The sequence below is a fragment of the Medicago sativa genome, chromosome 5 (assembly GCF_051527215.1).
Source record: "Medicago sativa cultivar Bolivia chromosome 5, Bolivia_mono, whole genome shotgun sequence".
Classification (NCBI taxonomy): domain Eukaryota; kingdom Viridiplantae; phylum Streptophyta; class Magnoliopsida; order Fabales; family Fabaceae; genus Medicago; species Medicago sativa.
Genome location: NC_140753.1, coordinates 63,175,770 through 63,195,698, shown reverse-complemented (window position 1 = coordinate 63,195,698; position 19,929 = coordinate 63,175,770). Strand labels below are relative to the sequence as shown.

General features: G+C 29.8%; 2 protein-coding genes across 4 annotated transcripts; both read right to left on the bottom strand.

Annotated features, from left to right (window-relative positions):
* Positions 1–700: 700 nt before the first annotated feature.
* Positions 701–5,638, bottom strand: LOC146923906 (telomere repeat-binding protein 4-like). Of its 2 annotated transcripts, none has more exons than XM_085708998.1 (9): positions 5,591–5,638; positions 4,454–4,597; positions 3,722–4,370; positions 3,252–3,467; positions 3,086–3,165; positions 2,704–2,933; positions 1,924–2,265; positions 1,786–1,849; positions 701–1,162 (listed from the first exon to the last, which is right to left on the bottom strand). In XM_085708998.1, exons 2-9 carry the CDS (start codon positions 4,532–4,534, stop codon positions 983–985), a joined length of 1,842 nt encoding a protein of 613 aa, XP_085565124.1. In that variant the 5' UTR covers positions 4,535–4,597; positions 5,591–5,638; the 3' UTR covers positions 701–982. The 2 variants fall into 2 exon arrangements, with proteins under 2 accessions (XP_085565124.1, XP_085565123.1); XM_085708997.1 differs by lacking the exon at positions 5,591–5,638 and adding an exon at positions 5,312–5,527.
* A 10,912-nt stretch (positions 5,639–16,550) lies between these two features.
* Positions 16,551–19,651, bottom strand: LOC146923905 (receptor-like protein 7). Of its 2 annotated transcripts, XM_085708985.1 has the most exons (2): positions 16,795–19,651; positions 16,551–16,725 (listed from the first exon to the last, which is right to left on the bottom strand). In XM_085708985.1, exons 1-2 carry the CDS (start codon positions 19,632–19,634, stop codon positions 16,689–16,691), a joined length of 2,877 nt encoding a protein of 958 aa, XP_085565111.1. In that variant the 5' UTR covers positions 19,635–19,651; the 3' UTR covers positions 16,551–16,688. The 2 variants fall into 2 exon arrangements, with proteins under 2 accessions (XP_085565111.1, XP_085565112.1); XM_085708986.1 differs by having other exon boundaries at positions 16,686–19,651.
* Positions 19,652–19,929: the final 278 nt, after the last annotated feature.

The window sequence follows — 19,929 nt, the reverse complement described above, 5'->3', positions numbered from 1 at the left end:
AACCCAGAGAATAAAAAATAGCATTCAAGTTAAGGATCTCCAACAAATATTAGGATGTGTCCACAATAATAAAGTTCAAATTTGAACATGTTAACATGAATTGAACATGTTAACATGAATTTTGAACCAACACCAAAACCACAATTTAATAGTTTCTGCAATGTTACCCAAGACATACTCTTTATGTTGAAAGATAATGTTATTTTGAGCTTTCTAGATAGTTCACACTTCACAGAGGAGTCACTTAAACCACATGCAACACTTCGTGATGCACCTTCAAAACACAATTCACCAAAAGACTTGGCATGTTCCAAGCATAACCAAAAAAGTTCACTCTACATATAAATATTGAGAATATCAAATAACCACAACTACTAACACAGTGTAACTCTAGAGATTTCTCCACAGCTTACAAGATTATCCATTGTCGGAAAATCACATTAACCTCTGCATAGAGAAACCTCCAATTGAACAATTTTGTTTCATGCAAAATCATGCATTTATTTGATAGAGGAATTTGGAGTCCCAAGTTGACTATATTTACAATTTCAGGACCCAATTTGATGGTTTACTCAAATTTCAATCTATAAAATAGTGTATATTGAAAATAGTTTTTTTAAAGGGAAAATAGTGTATTGTGAATTCGTATGTCAAATACTAGTAATAAAATAATGCAGCAAATGAAAAGAAAGTATCCAACTGAAGAAAAGCAAGGAGATTATTTTCCTTTTTCTTCATTATGCTGTCATGATCTTTTGACAATTCTAAATACATACATTCATGAAATTTGTTAATTACAAAAATAAAAGAACACAAACTCCAGTTACATTACAGCCATCTAGTTCCTTATTTAGTTACAAGTTGCCAACCTGTTTAAATTTAAGGCCAGCAAAGAATTTGGTAAGGAAGGAAATTACATGAATATGAAACAAATGTACAAGTTTGTTAACCATAGTTACAAGTCAACAACGTTAAAGTCTTTCTACATAATCACAAGTGGTTGGACAACATTGTTTTGATGCTTGACATGCTGCTTGGATTGGTGGATAGACCAGTAAGCATGTGCAGCCAAAACCCTATCCAATAGCTCCTGAGGAACTGGCTGTCCTCTCCTTTGTTGAGGAGAGATTTTTGCAGTGTGCACTAAAGTTTTCCATTTATCCTGCACACAAACCAAAAGTTCAAGTCATCAAGAATTAAACAATGTTACCATTACAAGGTATAGCTAATGGCCGGTGTGCAGGGTGTGTGAATGTTGTAAACCGCAAGTACCGAGTCTGATATTTATGATAAAAAAAAATTACAACATAGCTAATGATGTGATAACCAAAAACAACTGCATAATTCTATTTATTCTACAAGATATTCAATATAAAATGCGACAAACTTTGTAAAAATGCAATGCAACTACGATCAAAATAAGGAAAATGTTATGGATGTTTAGATACATTGACGTGAAAGAACAATAAATTTAAGGCTAGAATTGTTTTCTTTTCATAGAAACTATAAATCTTAGTTTTAAGTTAGATTTGGCGATAAAAGCATTTCTGCTTGAGAAGACCTAAGCATGTCAAATAATGATCAAAATCATTTGTTTCTAAATTCATTTTTACCTGTAACAAAAGTGAATCCAACCTTAAACTAAAATGTCCCGTCAAAACCTCTAAAGGCAATATTGTACCACTTTTCCATTATAGGTGTTACCTCATCTTTCTCTTTAAATTTACAATGTAAAGTAAATAACTGTTTCAGTCAAAAGAATTAAGATATGATAGAAGGGAGTACCTTCAAGTCTACATAAGTCCTATGGTCTGCATTCTCAAAACATCGCAGCTTTACATCACGCCACCTGCATAGTTTAAAAAAATGTCAGCAACCCACTTTCGCTGCCTAAAAAGACGGTGAAGCTGATAACCATATTACCTGCCAGTTCCAACTTCCTCAACTGCATGAACAAGTGCTTCAACTTCAGACACAGAAAATGGTCTCCTGGTTCGACGCTGTACAAGCTCGGATGGTCCAGTGTTCTGATTCACGGGAACAACAGTTAATGCCTCAGTACTATGAGCTGGAACAGAAACTAGCGCTCCGGAATCTTGTGTTAGTTTATCAGATATAGTGTCAAGTTTATCAGATATAGTGTCAGCAAGGGAAGAAGCTGATTCATGGTTCATGTCAACAAGGTCACCGCCAGTATTTGTAAGCAAGGAGGAACCCTGTTTGGCAACAGAAATCCCTGAATCTATGGAGGGAGTTCCTAGAGACCTAGACAAATCCAATTGCAAAAATTAGATAAAGATATAAGAATTATTCAATTGAATGGAGCTGAACCGTAATCAAATTTCTTCAGGATGAACACTGACCAAAACCACAAGCCACTTAGTTTATTGCCATTAAAGGCCTGTTCGGATTGCCTTATTTGAGTTCATGTACTAGCATAAGTACTTGTTACTTTGTGAGACTGTTTATGACATGTCTATAATTTGTGATTTTGTTCTCAGCTTTTTTCATCAGCTCTCCATGATAGCTTATAAAAACAACTTATAGCTTATATTAAAACAGTTGGAATTTGTTTTATCTTTAGTTATAGAAAAAGATTATACATAAACACTTATAAGATAAACACTTATGTTATATGCGCATAACTATGTTGTTTATCCAAACAGAGTCTAAGCTAAGAGAAACTGTTCAACTTTCGCTCACCTGGTAGGCTGAGATGCTACATGGTGAGAAGGATCACCAGCACAAACAACTGGAGAAGCTTGAGAAGAGCTAGGCTCCAACACGAAACCGAGTTTATCTATATTTTCTTTACAAGATATACCAGTCTGACGAAGAGTTCTGTTATCGTCTCCAACTTTTTTCCCCTTAACAAGAACACCGACATGCACTCCACCTCCTATTATAGTCATCACCGCCTCCATAACTGTCCTCTATAAAAAAGTTAAACAATAAAAATAAAGTGATGAAAATAATGCATCGCATTGCAACCCCTCCAAACTATTGATGAAACTAAATGAAAACAGTAGTAAACATATTAAACTTAATATAATAAAATAAAATTAAAACCATTCAATCATCATACCTTTAATGAAGCAACAGTTGCAGTTTCGGGAACGTCAACGTAAAGTTCTGGAATCCTGAATGACTCGATGCGAAACTTTACTGTACGCAAGGACAAATCATCAATGCCAGTAGGATGCAAAGAACATATGCTAACCAAAACTAATGAACTCCACGCAATAAATTACCATTAGAATCCTTAGAAACGCGAACTTTTGCAGATGAGCCACGGTTATTTCCTCCAATTACTTTCTTAGGGGAATTGGATACACTGAATCCTCCACCATGAGTTAGCATCGAACCCCTGTCTGATAATTTCTTCCTCTTCAACAGAGTGTGACACTGAGATCTTTCGAAATTGTAATAAGTCTTCCTCTTATGACTCGAGGGTCGCATTCCATTATCTACAAATTACACATTCTTTTCAGTTCAAAAAAAAAAAGGAAAAAACTTGGGAACAATGTTCTAGACACTGAGAGTAAAATTGTCACCAACTAAAAGGGTGCAAAGAAAAGCTGTCTTGGTGAGAGGAACGGTAAGAACAGGACTTGCGGTACTGCATTTAAGTTTAGTCCAAAAAAAGAACAGCCTAACTCATAGACATATATGTGAAAGATAACAAAGCATGACATTGCAGACAATTTGCTAAACACCTTACCATAGCGAGAATGTTCACAATCTTTCAACTTTGGAGCAACCTTCCAGTGTTTGGAATTGGAAGTCCACCGCTTCCTAATTATTTTGCGTGCAATGTATCGTGAAGGTCTAAAAGCCTTCGGTTTGGTGCAAACTTTGTTGCACCTAATAAAGTTTTCGTCATCATCAATAAAACCTAACTTACTAGCATTCCTCCCATTCCTTGAAAAGGAAGCATTGGGAAACAATTCCCCACAAAATGGGGATTTAATGTTACCGCTCAAGTTGGCTAAAGAAGGAGAATGAACAGCAGATAATCGCTTGAAGCCTGAACTGTCAGCCTCGTGATGGTTTGAAACTTCTACTAATCTATTAGTATTAGAATGATTTCCAAACCTATTCTCCAATTTGAAAATTTCAGACTTCACATTATTGTTGGCAGAAATACATTCTAGTATACAATCAGTCCCAGCACTCTCAAGATGTTTCTCACTGTTCTTTTCTTCACAACTTCCATTTCGAAATCGCTCTTCTGTTAACGGTTTAACATCAGATGCATTGCTAGAAGTGGAACTTTCACTCTCCTTCAGCAACTCGCCGGCTAAAGATGCAAGTAGTTCAAAAGCACAAGAGTGGCCATCCTCGACTGGTTTTTTGAACGCAACCGTCCTCTGAAGAATTTCAAACTCAAGTAAAACACCATCCAAACAAAAACAGGTAAAAATCAATTGCAAGAATTGCAGCGATTACTTACTCTTACAGATCTTGGACATCTAGGTACCTTAGGGACCTGATAGCCCCTGAATCCATTACCGAGTCTCTTCTTCAACACCATCGCATGAACATTTATCACTCGTCAATTCATCAAAAGCACAAGTGTATCAGATCCTATCTATCTCTGTCATAAAATTGAAGATTCATATATCAAGTCAAGGTTCACAAATTGGCAGACCAATCATCCACATCATTTTTTTCGATAATACAAGTAATACAAGTAGGAATAACATCAACACTTAAATGTAACCAACATCTTAGCAAATAGAGAAATCGGCAAATTGATCGCAAAGAAGCACTATCCTAACACAGGTTGAGATGAATTACAACGAAACAAATCAGATTCCATCCAAAATTAGTACACAATGAGCCAATTTCAAACTAATTAATTAAAATAAATCAGACACAAATCAACTAATAGATGAACCATATGATTAAAAAGTCAACACAAGCAAAAGTACAAAGAATTATAAGGCTGCATAAAGTAGATGCACAATAATTAATTTGCAAGACAAAAAGTAGATGCACATTAATTAATTTGCAAGACAAAATATCAAAAACACTAAACATCTCAATTATGATCTTAAAGTTAGTAAAGTACTCACTAAACCTTGAATTTCAAGGCAAACTAACAACATGAAGAAAAAACCTCAAAATTCAACACCCCACAAAATAAAAATCAAAACTTTACAATAGAAAAATCAGTTTCACAACAAACATGGTCTAATTTCCACGATCGGATCTCAAATTCCAAATCTTTCCATCATGGGTACCCAATTACATAAAAAACATAACCGAAATTGATAATCCAGAATCCTTAAAATAACAAGAAACTAACCTATCACCCTTTGTTTGGTTGAATTTACGATCAAGTAACAGAATTTACAAGAAAAAACATTTGGGTTGGAGAATGCAAATCAAAACATAGAAAGTAACGAAAAAATGCAAAAGAAATCTATGGATGCAAATCCCAAAAATCCTCTTTTTCTCTTTCTTTCAAGTTATCAATTTTATATTGTAAATATTAAATAATTTGTTTTTTTCTTATGAGAATGATTGATAGATAAACATAAAAGGAATAGTAGAATTTTTGGAAAGAGAAAAACAAAACCCTTACCTTACCCTACCAAAGAAAATATTAATAAACCACGCAAACGCAACAGTTACAACCTCTGAAAGCTTAAACCCTTTTTTAATGTTCTTTTCTTTTTCTTTCTAATTTCTTTGTTACTTTTTGACCGAACAACTTGAACGACCTGTTGCAAGATTTGTTATATTTCCACAATCGTATGTACACGTGGAGTTTTCTTACTCTTTTAATCACTTCATATTAAATGCCACGTCTGAAATGAAGTTTTCTTACTCTTTTAATGACGTCATATTAAATTCCACGTCGGAAATACAAGTGTTTAAAAAATATAGTATAAATCAAAATTGATTCAGTATAGATCCTTTTAAAGTTTAATTTTTGTTTTTGGGATAATAGTCATTTTAGTACTTAAATGTCTAATAAGTAGCAAACATTAATCTTTATTATATCAAAATTTTAAAATAGTCTGCAATTCGTTAGTCGAAATAGTCTCTCACGTTAAATTAGTTCATCAATGATGACATTAACTCTTTTCATACTAGTTTAGAGACCCGGCGTTGCCCGGGTTAGATATTAAATCAATAGTATATACATAAAGTAAGGTTTTTTATGCCACATGTCACTTCCACATTCATTCTCAATATTTTTATTATTTTTTCTATATTATTTAACATAAATATCTCAACAAACTTTTGATCTTATGCACTCAGTATTTTTTATCTCAACAAACTACACATCAATCAATCAATAGTATATATATAAAGTAAGGTTTTTTATGCCACATGTCACTTCCACATTCATTCTCAATATTTTTATTATTTTTTCTATTTTATTTAACTTAAATATCTCAACAAACTTTTGATCTTATGCACTCAGTATTTTTTATCTCAACAAACTACACATCAATCAATCAATCAATCAATCAATAGTATATATATAAAGTAAGGTTTTTTATGCCACATGTCACTTCCACATTCATTCTCAATATTTTTATTATTTTTTCTATTTTATTTAACATAAATATCTCAACAAACTTTTGATCTTATGCACTCAGTATTTTTTATCTCAACAAACTACACATCAATCAATCAATCAATAGTATATATATAAAGTAAGGTTTTTTATGCCACATGTCACTTCCACATTCATTCTCAATATTTTTATTATTTTTTCTATTTTATTTAACATAAATATCTCGACAAACTTTTGATCTTATGCACTCAGTATTTTTTATCTCAACAAACTACAAATCAATCAATCAATCAATCAATAGAATATATATAAAGTAAGGTTTTTTATGCCACATGTCACTTCCACATTCATTCTCAATATTTTTATTATTTTTTCTATTTTATTTAACATAAATATCTCAACAAACTTTTGATCTTATGCACTCAGTATTTTTTTTTCAACAAACTACACATCAATCAATCAATCAATCAATAGTATATACATAAAGTAAGGTTTTTTATGCCACATGTCACTTCCACATTCATTCTCAATATTTTTATTATTTTTTCTATATTATTTAACATAAATATCTCAACAAACTTTTGATCTTATGCACTCAGTATTTTTTATCTCAACAAACTACACATCAATCAATCAATCAATCAATAATATATATATAAAGTAAGGTTTTTTATGCCACATGTCACTTCCACATTCATTTTCAATATTTTTATTATTTTTTCTATTTTATTTAACATAAATATCTCAACAAACTTTTGATCTTATGCACTCAGTATTTTTTATCTCAACAAACTACACATCAATCAATCAATCAATCAATAGTATATACATAAAGTAAGGTTTTTTATGCCACATGTCACTTCCACATTCATTCTCAATATTTTTATTATTTTTTCTATATTATTTAACATAAATATCTCAACAAACTTTTGATCTTATGCACTCAGTATTTTTTATCTCAACAAACTACACATCAATCAATCAATAGTATATATATAAAGTAAGGTTTTTTATGCCACATGTCACTTCCACATTCATTCTCAATATTTTTATTATTTTTTCTATTTTATTTAACTTAAATATCTCAACAAACTTTTGATCTTATGCACTCAGTATTTTTTATCTCAACAAACTACACATCAATCAATCAATCAATCAATAGTATATATATAAAGTAAGGTTTTTTATGCCACATGTCACTTCCACATTCATTCTCAATATTTTTATTATTTTTTCTATTTTATTTAACATTAATATCTCAACAAACTTTTGATCTTATGCACTCAGTATTTTTTATCTCAACAAACTACACATCAATCAATCAATCAATAGTATATATATAAAGTAAGGTTTTTTATGCCACATGTCACTTCCACATTCATTCTCAATATTTTTATTATTTTTTCTATTTTATTGAACATAAATATCTCGACAAACTTTTGATCTTATGCACTCAGTATTTTTTATCTCAACAAACTACAAATCAATCAATCAATCAATCAATAGAATATATATAAAGTAAGGTTTTTTATGCCACATGTCACTTCCACATTCATTCTCAATATTTTTATTATTTTTTCTATTTTATTTAACATAAATATCTCAACAAACTTTTGATCTTATGCACTCAGTATTTTTTATTTCAACAAACTACACATCAATCAATCAATCAATCAATAGTATATACATAAAGTAAGGTTTTTTATGCCACATGTCACTTCCACATTCATTCTCAATATTTTTATTATTTTTTCTATATTATTTAACATAAATATCTCAACAAACTTTTGATCTTATGCACTCAGTATTTTTTATCTCAACAAACTACACATCAATCAATCAATAGTATATATATAAAGTAAGGTTTTTTATGCCACATGTCACTTCCACATTCATTCTCAATATTTTTATTATTTTTTCTATTTTATTTAACTTAAATATCTCAACAAACTTTTGATCTTATGCACTCAGTATTTTTTATCTCAACAAACTACACATCAATCAATCAATCAATCAATAGTATATATATAAAGTAAGGTTTTTTATGCCACATGTCACTTCCACATTCATTCTCAATATTTTTATTATTTTTTCTATTTTATTTAACATAAATATCTCAACAAACTTTTGATCTTATGCACTCAGTATTTTTTATCTCAACAAACTACACATCAATCAATCAATCAATAGTATATATATAAAGTAAGGTTTTTTATGCCACATGTCACTTCCACATTCATTCTCAATATTTTTATTATTTTTTCTATTTTATTTAACATAAATATCTCAACAAACTTTTGATCTTATGCACTCAGTATTTTTTATCTCAACAAACTACACATCAATCAATCAATCAATAGTATATATATAAAGTAAGGTTTTTTATGCCACATGTCACTTCCACATTCATTCTCAATATTTTTATTATTTTTTCTATTTTATTTAACATAAATATCTCAACAAACTTTTGATCTTATGCACTCAGTATTTTTTATTTCAACAAACTACACATCAATCAATCAATCAATCAATAGTATATACATAAAGTAAGGTTTTTTATGCCACATGTCACTTCCACATTCATTCTCAATATTTTTATTATTTTTTCTATATTATTTAACATAAATATCTCAACAAACTTTTGATCTTATGCACTCAGTATTTTTTATCTCAACAAACTACACATCAATCAATCAATCAATCAATAATATATATATAAAGTAAGGTTTTTTATGCCACATGTCACTTCCACATTCATTTTCAATATTTTTATTATTTTTTCTATTTTATTTAACATAAATATCTCAACAAACTTTTGATCTTATGCACTCAGTATTTTTTATCTCAACAAACTACACATCAATCAATCAATCAATCAATAGTATATACATAAAGTAAGGTTTTTTATGCCACATGTCACTTCCACATTCATTCTCAATATTTTTATTATTTTTTCTATATTATTTAACATAAATATCTCAACAAACTTTTGATCTTATGCACTCAGTATTTTTTATCTCAACAAACTACACATCAATCAATCAATAGTATATATATAAAGTAAGGTTTTTTATGCCACATGTCACTTCCACATTCATTCTCAATATTTTTATTATTTTTTCTATTTTATTTAACTTAAATATCTCAACAAACTTTTGATCTTATGCACTCAGTATTTTTTATCTCAACAAACTACACATCAATCAATCAATCAATCAATAGTATATATATAAAGTAAGGTTTTTTATGCCACATGTCACTTCCACATTCATTCTCAATATTTTTATTATTTTTTCTATTTTATTTAACATTAATATCTCAACAAACTTTTGATCTTATGCACTCAGTATTTTTTATCTCAACAAACTACACATCAATCAATCAATCAATAGTATATATATAAAGTAAGGTTTTTTATGCCACATGTCACTTCCACATTCATTCTCAATATTTTTATTATTTTTTCTATTTTATTGAACATAAATATCTCGACAAACTTTTGATCTTATGCACTCAGTATTTTTTATCTCAACAAACTACAAATCAATCAATCAATCAATCAATAGAATATATATAAAGTAAGGTTTTTTATGCCACATGTCACTTCCACATTCATTCTCAATATTTTTATTATTTTTTCTATTTTATTTAACATAAATATCTCAACAAACTTTTGATCTTATGCACTCAGTATTTTTTATTTCAACAAACTACACATCAATCAATCAATCAATCAATAGTATATACATAAAGTAAGGTTTTTTATGCCACATGTCACTTCCACATTCATTCTCAATATTTTTATTATTTTTTCTATATTATTTAACATAAATATCTCAACAAACTTTTGATCTTATGCACTCAGTATTTTTTATCTCAACAAACTACACATCAATCAATCAATAGTATATATATAAAGTAAGGTTTTTTATGCCACATGTCACTTCCACATTCATTCTCAATATTTTTATTATTTTTTCTATTTTATTTAACTTAAATATCTCAACAAACTTTTGATCTTATGCACTCAGTATTTTTTATCTCAACAAACTACACATCAATCAATCAATCAATCAATAGTATATATATAAAGTAAGGTTTTTTATGCCACATGTCACTTCCACATTCATTCTCAATATTTTTATTATTTTTTCTATTTTATTTAACATAAATATCTCAACAAACTTTTGATCTTATGCACTCAGTATTTTTTATCTCAACAAACTACACATCAATCAATCAATCAATAGTATATATATAAAGTAAGGTTTTTTATGCCACATGTCACTTCCACATTCATTCTCAATATTTTTATTATTTTTTCTATTTTATTTAACATAAATATCTCGACAAACTTTTGATCTTATGCACTCAGTATTTTTTATCTCAACAAACTACAAATCAATCAATCAATCAATCAATAGAATATATATAAAGTAAGGTTTTTTATGCCACATGTCACTTCCACATTCATTCTCAATATTTTTATTATTTTTTCTATTTTATTTAACATAAATATCTCAACAAACTTTTGATCTTACGCACTCAGTATTTTTTATTTCAACAAACTACACATCAATCAATCAATCAATCAATAGTATATACATAAAGTAAGGTTTTTTATGCCACATGTCACTTCCACATTCATTCTCAATATTTTTATTATTTTTTCTATATTATTTAACATAAATATCTCAACAAACTTTTGATCTTATGCACTCAGTATTTTTTATCTCAACAAACTACACATCAATCAATCAATCAATCAATAATATATATATATATATATATATATAAAGTAATGTTTTTTATGCCACATGTCACTTCCACATTCATTCTCAATATTTTTATTATTTTTTCTATTTTATTTAACATAAATATCTCAACAAACTTTTGATCTTATGCACTCAGTATTTTTTATCTCAACAAACTACACATCAATCAATCAATCAATCAATAGTATATATATAAAGTAAGGTTTTTTATGCCACATGTCACTTCCACATTCATTCTCAATATTTTTATTATTTTTTCTATTTTTAAAAACCAATATTTTATTTAACAAAAATCGGGTTTTCGGGCTACTTGATCGGATTGCTCCGAAACATCCCCAGAAAATCAGAAAAAATTCAAGGACCATGACTCCCATAGAAGGAACTTCTTACGGGACTGCGCCCCTCAAAATCCAAAATTCCATCGTTTAGACCCATTTTTTATTTTTATTAATTTTTCATATTCTCATAAAAATCCAAAAAAATTTCGATTAGTTTTATTTGATTTTTAGAATTTTCCGGTACTATTTTTATATTTTTATGATTTTATTTGACAGGTTTTTAGCATTTTTTTACTTAGTTTTTTTGTTGTTTTTAAAAGGAAAACTCAAAACTGTTGAAATGTGAGAGAGTCTGATGACTGATTATACATAAGAATTGTCCGGATTAAAGGCAATAGGGTGGGAAAGTAATAGTCCATGTTTAAAGGACCCAAAACTATTACCACTTGGACTAATTCATTATTGATTTTGTTACACTTTTTATTCTTGCATTGGACATTCATCTCATCATTTATATTTATTTTTAATTTTTTTTGAAATATTTATATTTATTTTTATGATATTATTATAATTGTAAATTTAAATAAATTCAATCTAATATACTGACACGTGTATTCGTGGACACAAACTTATAAAAATTATTTAATATCTAACCCGGGCAACGCCGGGTCTCTAAACTAGTAAGTTTTATAAATTTGTGTGCACGAATACACGTGTCAGTATATTAGATTGAATTTATTTAAATTTACAATTATAATAATATCATAAAAAAAATATAAATATTTCAAAAAAATTTAAAATAAATATAAATGATGAGATGAATGTCCAATGCAAGAATAAAAAGTGTAACAAAATCAATAATGAATTAGTCCAAGTGGTAATAGTTTTGGGTCCCTTTAAACATGGACTATTACTTTCCCACCCTATTGCCTTCTCCCGCGCCCTGCGAAATTTTCAAAAATGCCCTTGTGCATTCCGGATTTTAAAATTCGAATTCATGTTTACTATTTCGAATTTTATAATCCGGACAATTCTTCTGTATAATCAGCCATCAGACTCTCTCACATTTCAACAGTTTTGAGTTTTGCTTTTAAAAACAACAAAAAAACTAAGTAAAAAATGCTAAAAATGTAAAAATAGTACCAAAAAATTCTAAAAATCAAATAAAACTAATGCAAATTTTTTCAGATTTTTCTGAGAATATGAAAAATTAATAAAAATGAAAAATGGATCTAAACGATGGAATTTTGGATTTTGAGGGGCGGAGTCCCGTAAGAAGTCCCTTCTATGGGAGAGATGGTCCTTGAATTTTTTCTGATTTTCTGGGGAAGTTTCGGAGCAACCGATCAAGTAGCCCGAAAACCCGATTTTTGACTAAGAACAGGTAACAATGACCCAAAAACAAAAGGATGAGAGTTAGGAAGATTAATATTGTACCTAAAATGACTATCCATGTTACAAACATGTTTAGAATTTGTGCTGATACAGTTCGGATTATATATATTGAGAATGAATGTGGAAGTGACACGTGGCATAAAAACCTTACTTTATATATATACTATTGATTGATTAATGTGTAGTTTGTTGAGATAAAAAATATTGGGTGCATAAGATCAAAAGTTTGTTGAGATATTTATGTTAAATAAAATATTGGTTTTTAAAAATAGAAAAAATAACAAAAATATTGAGAATGGATGTGGAAGTGACACGTGGCATAAAAAACCTTACTTTATATATATACTATTGATTGATTGATGTACAGTTTGTTGAGATAAAAAATACTGAGTGCATAAGATCAAAAGTTTGTTGAGATATTTATGTTAAATAAAATATTGGTTTTTAAAAATAGAAAAAATAATAAAAATATTGAGAATGAATGTAGAAGTGACACGTGGCATAAAAAACCTTACTTTATATATATACTATTGATTGATTGATGTGTAGTTTGTTGAGATAAAAAATACTGGGTGCATAAGATCAAAAGTTTGTTGAGATATTTATGTTAAATAAAATATTGGTTTTTAAAAATAGAAAAAATAACAAAAATATTGAGAATGGATGTGGAAGTGACACGTGGCATAAAAAACCTTACTTTATATATATACTATTGATTGATTGATGTATAGTTTGTTGAGATAAAAAATACTGAGTGCATAAGATCAAACGTTTGTTGAGATATTTATGTTAAATAAAATATTGGTTTTTAAAAATAGAAAAAATAATAAAAATATTGAGAATGAATGTGAAAGTGACACGTGGCATAAAAAACCGTACTTTATATATATACTATTGATTGATTGATGTGTAGTTTGTTGAGATAAAAAATACTGAGTGCATAATATCAAAAGTTTGTTGAGATATTTATGTTAAATAAAATATTGGTTTTTAAAAATAGAAAAAATAATAAAAATATTGAGAATGAATGTGGAAGTGACACGTGGCATAAAAAACCTTACTTTATATATATACTATTGATTGATTGATTGATGTGTAGTTTGTTGAGATAAAAAATACTGAGTGCATAAGATCAAAAGTTTGTTGAGACATTTATGTTAAATAAAATATTGGTTTTTAAAAATAGAAAAAATAATAAAAATATTGAGAACGAATGTGGAAGTGACACGTGGCATAAAAAACCTTACTTTATATATATACTATTGATTGATCGATTGATGTGTAGTTTGTTGAGATAAAAAATACTGAGTGCATAAGATCAAAAGTTTGTTGAGATATTTATGTTAAATAAAATATTGGTTTTTAAAAATAGAAAAAATAACAAAAATATTGAGAATGAATGTGGAAGTGACACGTGGCATAAAAAACCTTACTTTATATATATACTATTGATTGATTGATGTGTAGTTTGTTGAGATAAAAAATATTGAGCGCATAAGATCAAAAGTTTGTTGAGATATTTATGTTAAATAAAATATTGGTTTTTAAAAATAGAAAAAATAAGAAAAATATTGAGAATGAATGTGGATATGACACGTGGCATAAAAAACCTTACTTTATATATATACTATTGATAATGATTCATATGATAGTAAATAAGTATTTATAAAGACTAATATGACGATAAGTAAGTATATTGAGAAACTAGTATAACAATATTAACGATATATTTTAACGTAAAAGACTATTTTGGCTAATATAATGCACAATCAAAGACTATTTAAAAATTCTGATGCATCGAAGAATTATTATTGTGACTACCCGTTATATATTTACAGGGACCAAAATGACTATTGTCCCATTTTTTTATCAAACCTTCATTTTTTTTTATACATAGCAAATCACCATTAAAACTCGTAAATAAAAGTGGAAAGGTCAGAGTTTAAATCTTGGTCATTGCATTCGGTCTGACAATTTTGACATTTTTACCGTTTAAATTTTAACTTTTGGAAAATTAAATTTAACAAAAAAAAAACAATAATACGAGAATTCGCATCTAGCTGAGGTATATCCATCCATCCTTACCTTAGTTGTTGTTCTAATTCTCTGAGTTTCTGTGGTCTAACTATTTCCGTGGTTGATAAACTTTTTTCTTTGCGATAATATAGTCAATAAGAATTCTTAAATTATTTATTATTGTTAAAATATGACTTTCAAAATCATACTTGACATTGGGTCTAGTATTTTATTATCAATTCAATCAGGTTAATATTCAAATGATTTTTTTTTATATATATTTGTAACTTTTAGTTGAATTTATATACACTGTCAGTGTAAAAAAGTTTCAAAATGATGTATTATCACATAAATTAATGAGATATGACAAATCATAATTGTGTTTTGTTAGGACTACTTTGGTGGAAATCTTCAACCAATAGATAAACTCAACTCAGAGATTAGGAAAAAGGTAGTTTCCATGTTATAGTTTTTCACTTGTTACAAGACTCAGTTTCTAGGTTCTCTTTGGATAAACAACTGAATTAGTTGCTTTTGTATTAAAAAACTTCTATAACAAAAGATACAGTAAAGTTAAACTACCTCAATATAAGTTCTAAATTGTTTTCATAAACTATATATTCTCGAGAACTTATGAAAATAAGTTAAAAACAACTTATAGACATGTATAAGATGTTTGATAAGTCCTTCACTGTAAAGTACTCTTCATTTCCGCATTCTCAAGAAATTATTCAAGCCTACTACCATTATATCGAAAATGATCAAGTATAATAACACAGAGAATCAAAAACTCTAACTCCATTTTCATCCTGGAAAATCCAAAACATGAATGAAATGCTATAATAAAGGCCAGGGGCCAAAGCAAAAGTAAATGTCAGCTCTAAGTTGCACATTGAGTAAATGATGATATGATTTCTGTGTGTTTATGCATTTGGTATCTGAGATATTTTGTTTAATCTGAATTTTTATTACTTGAGTGGTTTAGTTATTTATTTGCTGCCACTTGGTACTTATTATGATTTACAATGTGATATTCACATCCTACTGCAAAGAAATTATAAACTATTAATGTTATTCGTTTTTTACTGCAAAGAAATTATAAACTATTAATGTTATTCATTTAACAGATGTTACCAGTGCCTAACATTTAATCCTGGTATGCAATTATGGCAGCAGATCAATCTGCAAAAAGGAATGAGTTGCTCATGCTGCTGCCTGCTAGTGTTGGTCTAGGATTAATTTAAGAGCATAACAGTGTCAATACATTATCTTATCACTGCTATGGATTAGATTAGCCGAGAAACAAAAATGCATGGCATAATAGGAAACAAGTTTCAGTGATCGAACATTGCATCTTCCGACTCTGTGATGACTGTGGATAATCCAGAAGTTCTTACCTCACTTTCTGGCTCAAAAACTTCTTCAAATCGGAGTTATAAACAATGTTATGTAATGTAGTACTAATGTACTATGCGCGCGAGTGTATCTGGTGAACATCCACCAAAAGAACAATAGGCTCACAAACATTCAGACAGTAGCTAGATAAAAACATAAAAATAAACTTGGAATTTTATTACATAACACATGTTGATGCATGCACATATAAATCAGAACAAGTTTAGAGTACAAACTTATAAGTTAACTAAAAATCAAACTAGCTAGATCAAATAAGAATGACTAGATAGATTGTCACACATCAAAACTTATTTTAAACAGAAAGTAAAAACTAACACACAATAGAGAATGCTTCTTCAAAAAAAACACACAATAGAGAAAATAACCACAATAATAAAACTATGACATTTGCACCATCTGATTCATGGTTGGACCATTGTTTCTCCTCACTCTTGTTCTCCTATTCACTCTTCTCTTAGGATGACCACCAAATATCATCACAAGCCATCTAGGCTTTCCAATTAAAAACATCCAATATCCAAGGCCTATTCCAAACACAAATCCACATCCATATCCAACTGCCACTGGTTTCCATCCAAATCTAAATTTCTCGTCACTCCAAATGTTGCTGGCTGATGGTGGAGAATGTTGTTCCGGTCCACATTTCTTTGACAAGGGTAATCCACATAACCCCAAGTTCCCTTCATAGGAATCATTTGTAAATGTATTGAATTGCTTTCCTTGAGGTATTTCACCCACAAGATGGTTATTGGAAAGATCCAAGACTTCAAGACTGTTCAAATTGGTTAATTCTTCAGGAATCATACCGGTGAGAATATTTGACGAGAGATCAAAAGATTCTAAGTTTGTCAATTTTCCTATGGACTGCGGAATATGACCGGTGAGTCTGTTATGGGAAAGGTTAAGTCCTATGACTGCATCAAGCTCTCCAATAACATCTGGAATCTCTCCTTCAAATTTGTTTCTTGATAAATCAATACTTACAAACATTGTTGGAATTTTTGTCAATGTCATTTTGATGCCTTTTGTCGTCACAGTCACAGAATCATAGTAACTCGCATTACCTTTAGTATTGTCTACATGATAACTCAATGTCATTCCCATATAATACAAACTGTCATCATCCTTAACTTGGGTAACTTTCTTCATGGCTTCAAAATATTTTAAATAGGCTTTTGGTAGCGGACCAGTAAAGTTATTGCCTGAGATATCAAAAATAACTAAACTAGGAAATGGATGCTTGATCTTTAAATTGGCAATGTGACCATGCAACTTATTGTCTCGCAAAACCAGCACTTTCAAGTATTGGAGAGTTTGAAGCCAGACAGGAAATTTGTCTTCCATTTTGTTGTTGCGAAGATTTAAAACTTGCAGGTTTTCGCAGTGGGACAAAGATTTAGGAAAGTACCCTTCTAATTGGTTGTCATTGAGATTCAGAGTAATAAGTTCACAGGACTTTGAAAAGTTATAAGGCAAAGTGCCACAAAAGTTGTTCATTTGTAAATCCAAAAGTTGAAGGGATGATAAATTAGCAAGACATTGTGGAATGTTACCAGTCAAATTGTTGTGTCCCAAGTTGAGAAATTCAAGTGAACTGACATTGCAAATTGACACAGAGAGGTTACCAACAAGTAAGTTAAAACTAAGATCAAGGTCACCGAGCTGGTCATTATTCCTTGAGATTTGGTCTATTGATGTGAACAAGTTTTGAGAGAGGTTCAAAGATCTTGATGTTTCAAGTAACCAATTGGACACTGTTCCATTAAGTTTGTTATTGGACAAATCCAGTGATTCCAGTTTTCCTAGTAATTTGGGAAATTCAGTCAAACTCAAGGAAGACAAATCCAATTTTGTTAGTTGAGAAAAATGGTAAGTAACATTGTATTCAAAGTTTAGTGATAATTGGCTATTATGTGAAAGGGACAGAGAATCCAATTTTTGAAGTTTTGAAAAATCTTGAAAATTGACAACACCGCTCAAGTTGTTTGATGATAGACATAGTGTAGTTAGGTTTGCAAGGTTGAAAATTGAATTTGGAATATCACCCTGCAGCTTGTTGTTGCATAGAGATAAATACTCTAAGGAATATGAAGAGATTTCATGGATAGGCCCTGTAAGTCGATTGTTTGATAAATCTAAAACTTCCAAAGAAGGCAAAGATAACAAGGAGGAGGGAATTGTTCCATTTAGCAAGTTGTCATTTAAACTCAAATCAGTTAGCTTTTGAAAGCCTGTAATTTTATTAGGTAGTGGACCCTCTAATTTATTATAAGAACAATCTAATCTAACAAGTTGAGTCAAGTTAAATAAGGAAAGTGGAATTTGTCCTACTAAATTGTTTGAATGTAGACTGAGTTCTTGCAGTTTAGTCATCCTACCAAATACATCTGGGATTTGACCGCTAAGTGAATTGAATGAAAGATACAAGTGGATGAGATGTTGAAGGTTTGAAAATGAGGATGGGATTGAACCGGTCAAGCTGTTTCCTGCAAGACTTAGGAAAGTAAGACGTGTGAGGTTGGAGAAAGATGGAGGAATAGGCCCTTGGAGTTCACAATCTGCGAGATCCAAGGAAATGAGAGAAGATTGATTGAAGATCGCATCCATGGAGTTTGGTCTTAAAGAAGACATATCTGTATAATCCAAAAACAGCTCCCTTAAACTTGTTGCGTTTTGCACAAGTCTCTTTAAGGTGGTCTCTTTCCAAACTAACTCAAAAAATAACTCAGAAAGATGAAGTGATTGTAATTTGGAAAGGTGTGAGATTTGAGAAGGAATTTCACCTCCAAAATTAGAATTAGACAAGTCAAGATGTGTAAGACTCATAAACCTGCCAAACTTAGAATGAAAATGGGAGCCATAGAAATCATTGTTAGAAAGGTTGAGTGTTTGGAGATGAACAATATTGAAAAGGGTACTATTAGGATGGAGTATACCTTCAAAGCCTTCACAGCCAAGGTTAAGGCCAATGACGTGACCAGAGACGGTGTCACACGTGACACCATGCCATGAGCAGCAATCAGTCCCATTTTTCCATGTTGCTGTTTTCATAGGAGATTCAACACAAGGAGTATCTATAGTGAAGGAGGACTTGAACTGAAGCAAAGCAAAGCTCTCATCATGATGACATAAAGAGTTGAAAGAAGATGAAGAAGAAGAAGAGAATGATGGAAAATGTAAGAACAAAAGAATTAAAGAGAGAAGCAACCACTTCTCCATGGATGATTTTGTGGAAAGTAGTTTGTTTGGCTGAAAGAATGAAAAACCAAACCAATATAGTGACATAGTCAACTTAAGCAAGTGTTAGAAAAACACGGTTAGGACTAGTGAAAAGTGAGAATAATCTGCTTTGAACTTTCTATGATGTTTGGGACGTAGAATACTTCTGGCTTGACTTTGCAGATATTGTTTACTTTTAGGTACCTAACAGAAGCCCTTATAATTGTTCACTCTATATTAATTTTTTATCATTTTAAAAGAATAAAAAACCATAACAAAATTAATATTCATAAAA